Source organism: Apium graveolens, chromosome 3 (assembly GCF_009905375.1).
Source record: "Apium graveolens cultivar Ventura chromosome 3, ASM990537v1, whole genome shotgun sequence".
Taxonomy (NCBI): Eukaryota; Viridiplantae; Streptophyta; class Magnoliopsida; order Apiales; family Apiaceae; genus Apium; species Apium graveolens.
In genome coordinates this window covers 8,866,658-8,883,890 of record NC_133649.1, presented here as the reverse complement: position 1 = coordinate 8,883,890, position 17,233 = coordinate 8,866,658, and the positions used below count along the sequence as shown (strand labels likewise).

General features: G+C 33.3%; 1 protein-coding gene across 1 annotated transcript; it reads right to left on the bottom strand.

Moving 5' to 3' along the window:
* Positions 1-857: 857 nt before the first annotated feature.
* On the bottom strand, positions 858-15,545 carry LOC141713829 (uncharacterized). Its single transcript, XM_074517399.1, is given in 25 exon segments — positions 858-1,245; positions 5,037-5,232; positions 5,450-5,558; positions 5,991-6,093; positions 6,361-6,613; positions 6,763-6,878; positions 6,986-7,238; positions 7,348-7,435; positions 7,534-7,608; positions 7,726-7,801; positions 7,902-7,960; positions 8,185-8,251; positions 8,619-8,842; positions 12,017-12,276; positions 12,360-12,468; positions 12,953-13,055; positions 13,246-13,498; positions 13,611-13,726; positions 13,834-14,086; positions 14,186-14,273; positions 14,365-14,439; positions 14,565-14,640; positions 14,742-14,800; positions 14,993-15,059; positions 15,241-15,545. Coding segments are annotated over 25 exon segments (3,534 nt in total). The 5' UTR covers positions 15,454-15,545; the 3' UTR covers positions 858-1,002.
* Between the last annotated feature and the right edge of the window lie 1,688 nt (positions 15,546-17,233).

The following is a 17,233-nucleotide window of genomic DNA, read 5'->3' as shown; positions in this document are numbered from 1 at the left end:
GCAAGAACTTGCTGATGAGGATAATGAGAAAAAAATACATGGAAACAACTCCAAATTCTAAAACTGAGAAGAAGCTCATGATGGATCAAACTTCCAAGTAGCCAATCAATGAGGTTAAGATTGAGAATGCAGGAAAGAAGAAATTAATGTGTTTTTAGGTATTTATGTCTAGTGAACAGATCATAAACGTGTCCTAATTTGAAAGCAGATTTATATTAAGCTTTCTAATAATTTAATTTCAAATCAGAGACTTACCAACCAACATAGAATGGTAATGCCCTATTTGCAGCATCATTTTCAATCTTTGTATCTGTCATTGGTTCATAATTCGTTCCGCTAAGAACAATCCCTATAGAACCACCTTGTTCGGCCTGCAACAACATAATTTGAATTTCTCATAAAAGAAATACACAACTTTGTCTTTAGCAATTATAATATACAATCCCACAACACTGTAGATTTAGATTCTAAGAACACCTGAAAATTTTAAAAATCTCATTCAATAATTTATATTGTTATGTAATTCGTACTGATAGAATGTAGAATTAATTAGACAATAGAGTAGTCGACATACTACTGTGAAAATAAGGGAAAAACTTTAATAACATATAATTGTGGGATTTTTTTTATCATCTAACGACGTCGTTAGAAGGTGAGGGAATTTTATTTTATATTTTTCACAAGTATCTTCATCATTATCTTCTATACGAAGAATTAAGAACCTTCGAGAGTTATCCATACGTTAGCATTTTGTACTTGTCAAAATAATTATTTAGTCTGTAGAATGTTCCTTCGTGAAAAATTGTGGCTATATAAGCGTTGCAATAACAAATTTGTTGCCATCCTCGAGTTCTACACAAATTTACACTCTTACTTTAGTATCTCTAGTCTCTTTTGTGTACTCTTAAATTTTTAGTTAAAATAACCAATCTTGGATTACAAAGTTCAGGTTGTGAAACTAAGATTGGAAACTTGGTCGTCTTCGTGAGGCCCTTATGTCTATCACGCTTTACTTTTCCCCTCAAACTCTACTTTCCTAGTCCTGATTTTCTCGATCTCTTAATTTTTCTTTTGTTCGTAAACTGTTATTGATCTTTTTTCAGAATCTAATTTTAGATCTTGATACCGAACTTTTGCCCAACAATTTTCCTTTTTAACATAATTTGTCAAAAAAATGACACTACTACACCATCTTCCCTTTATATTTTTCCGGTACAAGAAATTAAGAAACAAATTTTCATCAATTAAGTCGATATGGTTTGTTTTCAGAAAAATTGGTCAAAACGGTTTAATCAAAATATTTCAATTTTATAAAGTAAACAATGAAGAAGATGCTCCAATTATCACATCCCCAATGATGGAGCTCAAGATGAAATTAGAGTGAAAAAAAAGGGTATTGACTAAATCAAGACTTATCTTGTATATATATTATTTATGCAAAAGTATTCAGCTGTGTTGTGTGAAACTGCAACTATTATTTACATATATAAATTTTATTTATGCCTTTTCACCAATTTGCACTGACAACCAAAAATCTTATTTTGCAGGCTGATCACCCCGTCGTGCCAGATGCAATAAATCATTTTCTTGAAAAGAATTTGATTGCATATTTCTTGAGCTCAATGGAACATGCTGATTTACATTCTTAGTGGGTTAAAGATGTTGCAGATATCATAGTGGAGAGATTGATGGAGGCTGAGAATGAAGAAAGGTTGCAAGCTCAGTTTAAGCAAATCCCTTCTGATCAGAAAACATAGATTTAGGAAAAGTTGTTGTTTGAATTAGTTAACTGTTTGAAATCACTTTGTTATAATATATGTGTGCAGTTCAATTTGTTTTTTTTATAATTGATTCATATTCATTTTGTAAAGTAGCAGCATAAGATTAACTTAACTAGCCTGACAATAAATTGTTATACCTTTTTTATTTGATTCCAGCAATACTGCAGTATATGATGTATATACATCTGAAGTTCCTAGAAACTCATGTATGCTATTTTATTTCACTTTCTTCATTAATAAAATAATTTAAGTTTCACAAGTTTTTAAAGCTATAATTGCTACATTTTGTTTGAAATTTTGAATTCCAACTCTAGTTGGGAGTTTACATTCAATGTACTCTACGGATAGAGGAATACATAGAGTTGAACGAAATTGACTTGGCTTCGCCAAAAGGCCTTATAACTCCTACTAAATTCCGATACGACTTATAATTTGGAAAGACTATACACAAATAAAATAGTCAATGACACCTCCATTTTTTTCGCATTAAGGCCGAAACGGCGGTAGCCCACCTTACGCGGCGCAAAGAAAGCTGTATTTGTGTTGTTGTATAGAAATTAGAATCCCCCCTCCCCCTGCCTATCACCAAATAGATTAAGTAAATTAAATAGGAACTCAAACCTGACTTTAAGTTTGATTACTATATTCGGTCTCTGTCAGCTTAAATTTTAAAAAATCTCATTTAAAAATCTATATTGTAATGTAACATGATCGATAAAAAGTAGAATTAATTAGATAATAGAGTAGTCGGCATACTAACGCGATGATAAGGGGAAAATTTTTTAATAACACATATTTGTGAGATTTTTTTATCAGCTAACGACGTCGTCAGAGGGTGAATTTTTTTTTATTTTTTCCACAAATGTGTTCATTATTATCAACTATAAGAAGAATCAAGAACCTTCGGGAATTACCTAAAAAAGGAAAAAAAGAAGAACATTCAAGAAGTATCCATGCGTTAGCATTTTGTACTTTTCAATAACAATTTAGTGTCTAAAATGTTCCTTTGATGAAAATATTTGTAACTATGAAAGTCAAGCGTTGCAATCACAAATATGTTGCTATCCTTCATATCTATATAAATTTACTCTCTTACTTTAGTTTCTCTATTCTCATTTGTGTACTCTCTTAAATTTCTAGTTAAAATAACCAATCTTGGATTAGAAAGTTCGCGTTGTGGAACTAAGATTGAAAACTTAGTCGTCATGTCCTGGTGAAGCCCTTGTGTTTATCATGCTTTATTTCCCCCCCTCAAACTCTACTTTCCTAGTCCTGATTTTCTCGATCTCTTAATTTTTCTTTTGTTCATAAACTATTATTGATCTTTTTTGAGAATCTGATTTTAGATCTTGACACCGAAATTTTGCTCAACGATTTTCCTTTTTAATATAATTTGTCAAAAAAATGAACTACTACACCATCTTACCTTTATATTTTCGGGTACATGAAATTAAAAAACAAATTTCTATCAATTAAGTCGATATGACCTATTTTCAGAAAAATTGGCCAAAAATTGAAATCTTTCAATTTTATGAAGTAAACAATGAAGAAAATGTTCCGACTATCGCATCACCAATGATAGAGCTGGAGATGAAATTGAAGTCATTTAAGTGTGCTTCATCATATTTCATAAATTAAAAAAGATATTAGTTAAATCAAGACTCATCTTGTATATATATTATTTATGCAGAAGTATTCAGCTATATTGTATGAAATTGCTACTGTCATTTACATATATAAATTTTATTTTTGTCTATTCACCAATTTGCACAGGCTACCAAAAATCGCAGGCTGGTGGGCGGGTTGTGCCGGATGCAATAAATCATTTTCTTGAAAAGAATTTGATTCCATTTTTTTGAGCTCAATAGAATATGGCGATCAACATTCTCAATGGGTTAAAGATGATGCGGATATCGTACTGGAGAGGTTGATGGAAGCTGAGGATGAAGAAAGATTGTGAGCTTGATTTAAGCAAATCACTTCTAGTTGGAAAATATGGATTTAGGATAAGTTGAAATCACTTTGTAACAATATATGTGTGCAATTCAATTTGTTTTTTCTTTTTATTGATTCATATTTATTTTGTAAAGTAGCAGCACACGACTGACTTAACTAGCCTGGCATGAATTGTTGTACCTTCTTTATTTGATTTCAGCAATGTTGCAGTAATATGATGTATATACATTTGATATTCCTAGAACTCTATTGGAGTTTCTCTTAGAACTCATAATTATAAAAATCTTGAGTTTGAACTTCTAATATTAAAAAAAATTCCAAATATTTATTTGAAATTGAAACAAAAAGTTGAACACGACCGTAAAAGAGAGACTGTCTTGCCATTTTCGGAGATCGGGGGATCTCAAGCACCCTATAGTCCCTCTAGTTCCGATACTATTTATGGAACAGACCAGTGGTTGGGGCTGTGTACAACTTCCATAATGCCCATATATTGTTAAGCAGACTTAACTCTATGTTAGTATAATTTTTTCGCTTTGGATCGAGTCTGTAAGAATTTATTGTCGCACGAGGGAGGGGTAGAGTGCTAGTATACAATCATTAAAATAACTTTATTAGTACATGATTTTTTAGATGTGCTCGAAAATAAATTCTTACAGACTCGATCCAAAGCGAAAAAATTATACTAACATAGAGTTAAGTCTGCTTAACAATATATGGGCATTATGGAAGTTGTACACAGCCCCAACCACTGGTCTGTTCCATAAATAGTATCGGAACTAGAGGGACTATAGGGTGCTTGAGATCCCCCGATCTCCGAAAATGGCAAGACAGTCTCTCTTTTGCGGTCGTGTTCAACTTTTTGTTTCAATTTCAAATAAATATTTGGAATTTTTTTTAATATTAGAAGTTCAAACTCAAGATTTTTATAATTATGAGTTCTAAGAGTAACTCCAATAGAGTTCTAGGAATATCAAATGTATATACATCATATTACTGCAACATTAACTCGTAACATAAATTTCTCTTTTTGTTCTTGACGGCCGGTAGTAGAGGAAAATAAGACATCAATGAATTGTATAAAACGCCAAGGTTTTACATCTCTGCAAATGAAATACATTCTTTTTAGTAAACAACAGAATTACTGCGATTTCTGGTACAAGTAGACAATATATACCTCTACTTGCATGTACTCATGTAAAACAGTAATTTCGTAGCCATGCTACAAGATGATTATAATTCTGCTTTCTTTCTCAATGATTCATGAGCTATAGTGTATTTATCTTGCAATAAATCTCAATATGCTTCTTCTTTCCTACTGAAGCTATCATTTTTAGTCAAGAAACTGTTATACCACATGGCAGAAAGCTTGGGGACACGATCAAGTGTGTGCAGATCCACATAGTACAATCCGAATCTCACATCATATCCAAATACCCATTCAAAATCATCCAACAATGTCCATGCAAAATATCCACGCACATCAGCGCCATTCCTGAACAAAATCAAGAAATTAAATTAAAATGTTGTTGAACAGAAAATTTCCCTATAGTAGTTTCATACCTACTGATTTGCATTAGATCTTGCTATTGTGTAGAATAGCTGGAGTCTTTTGTTTAAAGAACAGGTAAAGATGTTTTCTTTAGAGGCGAATACAAGGACTATGATTCAAACAGAGGAAGTTGGAATACAATCTAAAGTAATGTAATCACCTAATCGCTCGTGCCAAAGAAGCAAGGTATGCTTTGTGAAATTCAATCCGCTTTGTGTCATTTAGAATGTCTTTTACTGTAACATCTTCCCCATGTGGTGCAGAATAACCTGCAGTAGTCATTTACAGAATTCAGTCCATCATCTGCATCATATATTTTCGTGACATGCCACAAAATAGTAAGAAACAATCTTCAGTTTATAATCTTGGATAATTGGCCTGCATGATATCCTTTAGGGAGTCCCGCATAAATGTCCCTCGACATTTAATTTCTGTAGGAACTAAGGCATTCATGAAGCAGTTCAAACAACAAAAGGGACGATAATTAGGAATTAATATGCTCCATCTGATTCTAACAGAGCTATTCTATTAAATTTGCAATTCAGTATAAAATTTACATGAAAATTAGGTGCAACTAGTCTGTCAGTGTGTGTAGAAAAATTTGTGTTTCAGAAAGTCCAGTTCTGTAAAATCCATTTGTCAAAACAACAGGAACACAAGTCGTAAGTGATGAGAGTACAGAAAGCATGAAAAAAACTCACCGTTTTCAGTTATAAACATAGGTATGTTATTATATCTTTCCTTAACATAGTCGACAATCTCCTCCATGCCTCTTGGTACCACACTAATTCCATCAATTCCAGTCTTTTAAAGCACCAAAAGAAAAAATGTTAAGCAAACAAAAGAGACCTATAGACTACAACAAAAAGTAAACAGACATAGCGTTGACGGAAACAAGTATGCATGTAACACACACATGGGTGTAGCCAGCATTGTAAGACTGAGGTCATTTGACTTAAATCTTGAACTCCTAATGAAATCACTGACTGCACTTAAATTACAATATGTGTATTCATATAAAATTTTGAATGCACTACTCAGTTTTTCTGTCTACGAGTCACCCACACATACCGGTTCTCCTATTCGGATGCCATCTTGTTCATTTTTCTGTTGTTGATATCCTTTAATCGCGTGGTCAGCCCCTTCTGTGCAATTAGAATAGATGCAATCCACAGAGTAATGAGTTGTGTAGTGGTTAAGACCAATGAAGTCAACACTGCCTTTTACATAATCAATCTCCTCTTTGGAAAATTGAGGCAGTTCACTCCCAAGATATCTACGCATTTCTGCAGGATAGTCACCAAATACTAAGGGATCCAGAACCCTGATTGAATAAAGATTACCCATGTCAGGAGCAAAAATTAATGTGTTTTTAGGTATTTATGTCTAGTCAACAGATCATAAACGTGTCCTCATTTAAAAGCAGATTTATATTAAGCTTTCTAATAATTTAATTTCAAATCAGAGACTTACCAACCAACAGAGAATGCTAAGGCCCTATTTGCAGCATCATTATCGATCTTTGTGTCTGTCATTGGTTCATAATTCGTTCCGCTAACAACAATCCCTATAGAACCACCTTGTTCGGCCTGCAACAACATAATTTGAATTTTTCATAAAAGAATTACACAGCTTTGTCTTTGGCAATTATATATATACAATCCCACAACACTGTAGATTTAGATTCTAAGAACACCTGAAAATGATCATGGTATAGTTTGGCAGCCTTGGAATGGCAGAGTACCATGTTGTGCATCGCAATAAGAGGCTCCACATCTGAATTTCCAACAGAGCAGTTACCAAAAGGAGGTGAACAATGACGTGGTGGATAAACGCCTAATATGTAGGCCTGTACTATGAATAAGTCCGGTTCATTGATTGTCATCCAATATTTTACCCGATCACCAAAACTTTTGAAACAAATTTCTGCAAAATGAGCAAAATCCTCTCTGCAACATAGCATATATACTTTTATTATTAATTAGAATTTCAAGTTTTGTAGGATTCTCTTTCCTTTATAAATGAAATTATTCCATGTACTGTGCAGATTCAGCTTACTGTATTTGAGGACTCAGCCAGGCACCATACTGATCTTGAAGTTCTTGAGGATGATCATGATGACTAAGCGTTACAAATGGCTCGATCTCTACATCATATATGTTAAAATCAAGCATTCAAAGAATTACTATCCCTAACATAATTACTCACAATTGTGAAAGTTGTTGATGAGGATCTTGAATTTACCTTTCAGTAATAGGTTATCAATAATTTTGTTGTAGAACTTGATTCCAGCTAAATTGACTTCTCCAAATCTTCCCTCTGAAGGCGATATATTTAAAAAAAATATCTATTTTATGTGATCTTATATGAGCACCATTGATACAATTTAAATGCAATAAGGCAAGCAGATTAACTAAGAGATTCTAGAACACGTACTAGGTAGAACTCTGGACCAAGATATTGAGAATCTGTATGCATTTACCCCAAGATAATCCAAAATTTGGATGTCTTCCTACAATCATTACATGAGTCATAGAATTTTGTTAAAGATTCTTCGCAAACTGCAATTTCTTTTCTTCGCCAGGATAAAGTGTAAAGTTAATAACTAGTACCAGAAACCGATGGTAATGATCATCACATATATCTCCATTTTCTCCATTTAATATGTTACCTGGTGCAAAGTTAAAAAATCATAAAGTAAACACAAAACAATTTTTCTACGGTTTTTAAACAATTAATATCACTTCAGTGAGAGTACTTACTCCATTTCAAATTTAAACTTCTTTTCTTCCTTATAAACTAGAAATATAAGTTACAATAGCTTAATTGTTTAATTGACTCGCAAAGTCGTCTGATATTGAATATTGAATTTCTCTAAAAAAAGAGTTAGCATACCAGCTGTATGGGTGAAAGCATCCCAGTTACTGAGACCTTTTCCATCTGCAAGATATCCTCCTTCAATCTGCAGATTAAAATACGATACAACTTATTGTTGGCGGAACAAGAGAGGGCTAGCCTAGGCTACAGGCCCAGCTGAATCAGTAGTTTTATTTTGCCAAACCTTGTTTTGAAGTTAAAAAAAACTGTAGATTAAGCTCTGATTGACTTTCGAAAACTAACATTTTTTCTTGGTTCTGACTCCGTATATATGGAGTGATTCGGCTGAGAACATATTTTAACGTGAGAACAATTGTTTAAAAATACATAGGAATGCACATTTCTCATATACTGTTTCTACAGTTTACTATTCTAATCATAAAATGTGTTATTCATAGAACGCCATATTTAAAAAACTAAAAAAGGAGAGAAAGTCAAAGAAGAAGGCTAGCCTGATAAGAGGAAGTGGCAGTTCCAAAAAGAAAACCAGGTGGAAAATCTGATCGTTTAATTCCTTCCTCTTCTTCAACAACTCCATTGAAGCTTAAGCAAAGATGGGCATGCAAGATAATAATAAGAAGAAGATGGAGACTCTTTACTTTCATGTTTGTCAGGTTATGTTTGGTAAAAATCTTTTTGGATTCTTTTAGGATTAAGTTTGGTAAAAGTCTTCTGGCTCACTGTTTCCTCTGGACTCTTTTTTCAATCAAATTACAGCTGAGACTTGAGAGAGAGTGTCTTGTTCTTGAAAACAAGTATTTGAGACTAGCCCCCTTCCGTGTGCAAAGCAGGGACCAATTAAAATTGGTCATTTGTCATGTTAAATGATTTTGAAAAATAAATTTGGCACCGAGCACTAGCCTTTTTTAAAACAACTATTTTTATGTGACGTGGTCATGGGCATATGCTAATCATAAATTTTTATAAATTTAGTTTACTTTAATTGTTTTGTAATTTTTTATAACGGGGACATCTATGCATTCCCCAAATGTCACTTTTTTGAGTCAAATGATCCTCAATGTCATTTTTTTGAGTCAAATGATCATGTCACTTTTTGAATTGTTGGCCCCAAATATTAATTCAAAACAGCGTTTCAGATGAAGTTTTTCAAAATAAACGAAAAACGTAGTCTCGTGCTGAGTTTTTCTATAACAATTTTTTTTTAAAATAAAAGGAAACGCAATTTCGTTTCGTGTTTTGTGTAAAAACGCGGTTTCAAACTGTGTTTATGATGAAAACGCAATTTCAGAAATTGTTTCGGTCAAAAGCGCAGTCTCGTCTTGAGTTTATGGATATAAAAACGGCGTTTCAAATCGATTTTTACGTAAAAATGCAGTTTCTAACCGAGTTTTTCTCAGGATGCGAAAAAAAATAAAAACCAAAACGCATATCCAAAATGAGTTAATATGAAAAACTCATCCTGAGATTGCGTTTTGCCCCCATAAACACGAATTGAAGTTGCGTTTTCAATTTAATTTTTGAAAAAAAAATCAAACAGAATACGAAATTGCGTTTTTCATTAAAAATATAAACTTCAACCGAAACTCCGTTTTGGAGTGACATTTGGAACTAATTATTTAGAAAGTGACATTGAGGGTTATTTGACCCCAAATAGTGACATTTGGGGCTTTTTTTCCATTATCAACAACTATATCAATTAAAATATATCAAAATTATAAATTTTATGATTTAACATATGTCCTTAAACACATACTAGACAAACCCTTTAAACAATAAAGGGACAACAAAAAAAACAATGCAGGGACAACTTTGTACAACGTGAGAGAAACTATTTTGTTAGTAAGTTCATATATCTATAAAAGTTATTTAGTTTTAACAATTTTTTATTGAGTGGAATCAAACTCCAATAAACATGATCTTAAAGCTAATGGTTGTGATAATCCCGATCAAATCCCGAACTTTTTTTAAAAATAGAGTTAAGTCCCGATTCCGAGTCTGAAATAATCTGAATCCTACTGTCTCAGGTGCAACCAAATCGAGTTAAGTCTCAATTTCGAGTCTGAAATAAGCCGAAACCTATTGTCTCAGGTGCAATCAACTTAAGTAAACAATAAAACCACCACAAACCCCCAAAAGATCATGATTTGTTGTGCACATCCTTGTGTTATAAACTGAACAGAAGTCTCGAATCTTCTCGACGTGGGATTGGATGTTACAAACTTCACCACTTAAACTCCCGACGTCACCGGGCCCCACTTAAACTCCAGCGTCCTTGTCAGGCCCGAACAGACAATCCATAGATCCGGATTGTTTCTCTCTGACCATTATGGAAAAATATTGACTGGTTTCGTGTCCCATCTCATGACCTCTTGTCATTGTAGGATAGTACCACCAATTTTTGTGTCCCCGTCTCCGGCAACTTGACGCATCAAACTTTTGAGAATCAATTCTGATATTATATGTAATAATCTGGTCAAATCTTGAGCATTTTTCGAAAATCGGGTCAAGTCCCGATTCAGCATCCGAAATAAATTAAAGTACAATCAACTTGAATAAACAACAAGCGCATCACAAATTCCCAAAAAATTATGATTTGTTGATACATATTGCAGTACTCTTTTATCTTGCAAATATGCCACAGATCTTCTCCACATGGTACTGGGTGAAGCTACCCATCTCAGTCATTGGATCAAGTTGAGAGAACCAAAAGTAGGTGTTTAAGATGCCAAAATTATTGTTACTATTATTATACTCCCACGTGTTTCTTTAATGCAATTTCTTTTGTAAACTACAATAATAACAAAATGGAACTTAAACAAATTTTAAAAACCAATCTATAGATATAATAAGATCTAAATATACAAATAATGCTAGATTCATAAAACTAAATATAAACTTTTTTACATAATAAATACTTAATATGCATTGATTGAAATGTGTCTCTGTTTCCGTATTCAAATCATCAATTCAATTAAAATATCACATATCATATACTACATAATTTTATAAATTTGTTGTGAATCAAATTTTATGAATATAATACTAGTCAAAATATACCAACTATCACTATTAAATTCAACATGATAAGCACGATGCACATGAAGTTTTCAGAAACTCCCATATACTACTACCTCAGGCCCCATCTTTGTTATGTGTTCAAAATCTTGCTTTTTAGTAATCCCTCCGTCCCTTTCAATTGTTTACATTTTTTAGAGGGTGTTTGATACGAATTTTAAAGTGCATATAAAATATAGTTTTGTAAATTTTTTTTATAATTTTATTTTTCTGACTAAAAATTAAAACCTTCAACTTTTATTCAGAAAAAGAAAATTGTAAAAATAAGTTACATAACTATACTTTTTACGCACCTTAAAATGCGTGTCGGACACTTCGTCAGAAATGTAAACAATTGAAAGGGACTTAGGGGAGTAATATCTAAATTTGGCTGGTTTTTAGGTTGTACTTGTCATATATACTGTGAGAAAATGAGTTAGTGAGACTTACTCATGTTGCAGCAGAGCAGTGGCTGAGGGCAGTATCCATTAATATCCAGCTCTGTTTTACTTTATAACTTGTCTAAATTTCTCTTGATGCTCCTTGCAACACAACAACTTGTCTAAAGTTTTACATATATCTTGTTTAATCTATTATTAGGCTTTCCGGACAGCTGATAATTTGTTTGATATATTACAGCTAGTTGTCGAGGAATATAAGACATCACTGGCCTGTATATATAAGCACCAAGGTTTTACAACTTTACAAATGAAACACATTCTTCAAAAAACATATAAAACCACTGCAATTTTAGGTTCAAAGTAGACGATATGTACCTCTACCTATCAGTACACATCTACCACACTAAATTTTGTACTTCTGCTGCTATATGATTATATTTCTGCTTTCATTGCTAATGATCCACTGGCTAAAGTGAATTTGTCTTGCGATAGATCTTGATATGCTTCTTCTTTCCTGCTGAAGCTTTCATTCTCAGTCAAGAAACTGTTATACCACATGGCAGAAAGCTTAGGGATACGATCAAGTGTGTGTGGATCCACATAGTACAATCCGAATCTCACATCATATCCATATTCCCATTCAAAATCATCCAATAATGCCCATGCAAAATACCCCCGCACATCAGCGCCATTCCTATTATTACAGAATAAAAAAAGAGCATATGTTTCAAGACACAAGGAAATTGGAATAGAATCTAAAGTATTATATATAATCACCTAATTGCTCGGGCCAAAGAAGCAAGGTATGCTTTGTGAAATTCAATGCGCTTTGTGTCGTTTAGTATGTCTTTTACTAGGACATCATCTCCCGGTGGTGCGGAATAACCTGCAGGAGTAATTTTAAAAATCTCAGTCTTTCACATGTAGATACACATCATATTTTTTCTAGTTGATAAGTTTAGAAATCCTAAGAAAACAATCCTCAGTTTAAGATCTTAGATTTTTGGCAAGTTTGCATGAAATGCTATAAGGAGTCCACATAATCATCCCTTAGAATTTGAATATAAGTGTCTGTAGGAAGCATGGCATTTGTAAAGCATAGTTCGCATAATCAAGACATATCAAACAAGTCAAAAAACAAAAGGGACGACAATTAAGAATACATAAGGTCCAATAGAGTCCTCCAGAGATTTTCAGTAAAATTTGACATTCAGTTTAAATTAAATATAATTCATTAGGTGCAACTGGTCTATCAGTGTAACTAGAAATCTTACTGCCCTGCTCAGTAAGATCGGTTCAGTAATATTCATTTGTCATAATGATATGAACAAAATATATAAGTGATGAACATACATTAAAAAAAAACTCACCATTTTCAGTGATATACATAGGTAGGTTATTATATCTTTCCTTAACATAGTTGACAATCTTCTCCATGCCTCTTGGTACCACACTTATTCCATCAATTCCAGTCTTTTGAAGAACCAAATAGAAAATGTAAGCATACAAAAGAAAAGTACTTCAAATTGACCTTACTGAACCTACAATGTGTTAGTGTGTATGTGTCTATTATACTTCATATTAAATCTCTGGCTGCACTTAAATTGCAATGTCTATTCATATAGATTTTTAAATGCACTGACTAATTTTTCTGTAAACATACCGGTTCTCCTATTAGGCTGCCATCTCGATCTGCTCTTTTCTGTTGATATCCTACGATTGCGTGATCAGCCCCTTCTGTACAATTAGAATAGATGCAATCCTCAGAGTAGGAAGTTGTATAATGGTTAAGCCCGATAAAGTCAATACTGCCCTTTACATACTCAATCTCCTCGAAGGAAAACTGAGGTAGTTCACTCCCAAGGTATTGGCGCATTTCTGCCGGATAATCACCAAATACAAGGGGATCCAGAACCCTAATTGAACAAAGATTACTCTTGTCAGGAGCAAAAATAAATGAATTAGGTATTTAGGCCTACAGATATATATTAACATTCTAATAATTTACATTTCAAATCCGAGACTTACCAACCAACAGTGAATGCTAAGGCCCTACTTGCAGCATCTATATCAATCTTTTTATCCGTCATTGACTTGTAATAGGTTCCACTAATGACAATCCCAATAGAACCACCTTGTTGCGCCTGCATCAATATACTTTGAATTTCTCAACAGAGAAATACATAGATTTTTCTGTAGGAATCATGAATACACAATTACACAACACTGTAGATTTAGATTATAAGGACACCTGAAAATGCTCATGGTATAGTTTGGCAGCCCTGGCATGGCAGAGTACCATGTTGTGCATTGCAATAAGAGGCTCCACATCTGAATTTCCAACAGAGCAGTTGCCAAAAGGGGGTGAACAGTGACGCGGAGGATAAATGTCTTTTATATAGGCATTCAGTATGAATAAGTCCGGTTCATTGATTGTCATCCAATGCTTTACCCGATCACCAAAACTTTTGAAACAAATTTCTGCAAAATGAGCAAAATCCTCTCTGCGATATAGCACATTCTATTATTTACAAATTCCAATTCTGTATAAATCTCTATCTTTCAAACTGGAATAATTTTTGTAATGTCAAGAATAAGCTTACTTTATTTGAGGACTCATCCAGGCGCCATACTGGTCCTGGAGTTCTTGAGGATGTTCGTGATGACTAATTATTACAAATGGCTCGATCGCTACATCATACATATTAAAATCAAGCAGTAAAAGAATCTTATCACCTATTTAATTTTGCAATTGTGTAAGTTGTGGATGAGGTAAAGGCACCTTTCAGTAAGAGGTTATCAATAATTTCATTATAAAACTTGATCCCAGCCAGATTCACTTCTCCAAATCTTCCCCCTGAAGGTGATACATTTGAAACATATGATTTTTGTGCGATCATTTTAGCACCATTAATATTAACACCATTAATATTAAAATGCAATAAAGGGAGCTAATTAACTAAGAGATTCTAGAGCACGTACTAGGTAGAACTCTAGACCAAGATATCGAGAATCTGTATGCATTTACCCCAAGAGAATGCAAAATCTGGATGTCTTCCTACAGTTATTACAGATGTCACAGAACTTTGTAAGCGTTTCTTTACAAAATGCGATTTCTCTTGTTTTTTTCAAATGAAATGTCAGGTTAATAACTGGTACCAGATAACGATGGTAATGATCATCACATATATCTCCATTTTCTCCATTTACTACATTACCTGGTACAAAGTTAATAAATCACAGAATAAACAAATTAAAAATAATATCAGTTAAGTGCACAATCGCAAACATTGGGAGTCTGGTACATTTTATTTTGCACTTCGACTCATTTCAATTATAAATATACTTGCAATTTAAAAATAAATATTAGTACAAAAAATCAATTTATTTAAATAAATGATCTGGCATACCATGTGTATGGGTGAAGACATCCCAGTTACTAAGACCTTTACCATCTGCAAGATATCCTCCTTCAATCTGCAGACCAAAAAATATAAGCTTAAACACCACAATACAACTTCCTATATTGGTAATGCTAAATATCCAAAAGCTATCCAATGACGTATATTTATTGTGGTTTTTATTTATAGGCGCGAGTATAATGACAACTCAGCACTTGGGAACGATTTTAACGAACAGTTAATCGACAGTTGTGCACCTTTGTAACATAGAATAAAATAAAATGAAGAAGACAAGCCTGATAAGCGGAAGTGGCAGTTCCAAAAAGAAACCCATGAGGAAAATCTGATCTTTGAATTACTACTTTATCTTCTTCTTCAAGTCCATTTGAGCTTAAGCAAAAATGGACATGAATGATTACTGTAACAACAAAAATAATGTTGAAAAGATGGACACTACTCTTTTCTTTCATGTTTGTTTGCTAGTAGTGAATAGTTGGGGTACTTGTTCAAGTTAAAGTCTGAATTTATTAATGTGTGATAAATGTCTGCTAAATTAATTATGTGTGGATACCACTGTTTGATGAATGTCTGCTAAATTATGGTCCCTTTTGAATGGAGGATCTTAATGGTATGTAGTAAATGATTTCCTTATGAGGGACCATAATTATAGTGAATAAGTTGTATGCAATAAATGTTGATGGTGAATATGGCATGGATGAGGATGATGATAAGTTATATGCTTGATGATGGACTTGAATGGGCCGAGAGAATTGGTAGACACATTGGTATGAATTATCATCATATCGAAGAAGACGAGGAAGAAGAAGAATTTTATTAAGAAAATTCTACATATTGACATAAATTAATTGAGTAATTCCGGAGGCACAAAAAATTGTACAAAACTTTGTTATAAAATGATGTGTCATGACTGATGTGGCAGTATATAATGATTTTATTGGTATTTTTTGTGACACCCTCCAAACCCGGGTCAGAAGTTTGGGCTCACAACACACACCACAATATTTAAACTTGTATATAAAGTATTATATGCATTGACCCTTTTACACAACCACGGATCGCAACAGGTTAAAGTATGAAAATAAGTCACAACCTTAACTTTTATTATATCGTAGCAAACCCCAACTAGTTCAACTTACAATTGATAATGATATCATTCTTACAATCTCGCATAACCCAATTACAATATAAGCTCCTGCTAGCTCGATCCAACTTAACCTGGAATCCTAGCTCGTACGTTGGACTGGGAATCCTTGTTATCAACAAATTTTCCTTTTAAACTGTTGAAAACATAAAAAGTTTTGCAAGAGTGAGCTAACTAGCTCAACAAGTCATAATCAACAATTGAGGTTAATCAATCATCAATTGAAGTGATTTAGAAGAATCAAGTTTCTGAATAAGCAATGATTAGAATTGGATATTCACTTTTCATTTTAAAAACCAAGGTTAGGCTGCTGATCAGTCACGCACTAACCCCGAGCAAGGCTCCCAGCTTTGCTCTATATAATGGATCCAAGACACACATTGGCCTATTATGACCACGAATCTGGTCTGACCACGAATTTGGTCCACACGTATAAAACCATCCAATTCTAGAACATTTCAATATGAAAACCAATGTAAATCAATAAGTTGAATCATAAACAACCTTTATCTTGAAGCATAAGGTGATTCATAACACCATGTAGGCATAACAGGGAATTCAAAAAGATTGGCTTTCAATAAAGGAAAGAATCAGAAAGTAGAAGACCAAGGGTTCAAGGGTTCCAAGAATTGGTCTTATGTTAAACAAGGAATAAGGGTTGGTACGTCAAGCAATTCAATATCAGAAATCAGTATATGGTAGATACGTATTTGTGGAGTAGTATCGTATGTGTCTGGCTCGTATCTGGGAATTCAACAATCAAGGGTTTATGAAGAATAAGGCTTATGGCTCAAGATCAATAAGAATCAGGGTTCAAGGTTAAATAGTTTAAAGTGCTTGCAATATGAAACATGAGTTATTTTGAATAATAGCGACATATTATGAAACAGTTCGAAAATATTTGCAATATATCTTGAAGAAAGTTTAGAAGTACTTTCCTTATCATCGACGATTTCCACTTTACTTGTACTCATCTAATAGTTTTACTCATCAACCACTTTCCTTCTCTTTCTATGTCTTGCTTCTATTTATCAATCACTTGCCTTCTCTTTCTACGCTTCGATTCTATTTATGGATCACTGGTTTCC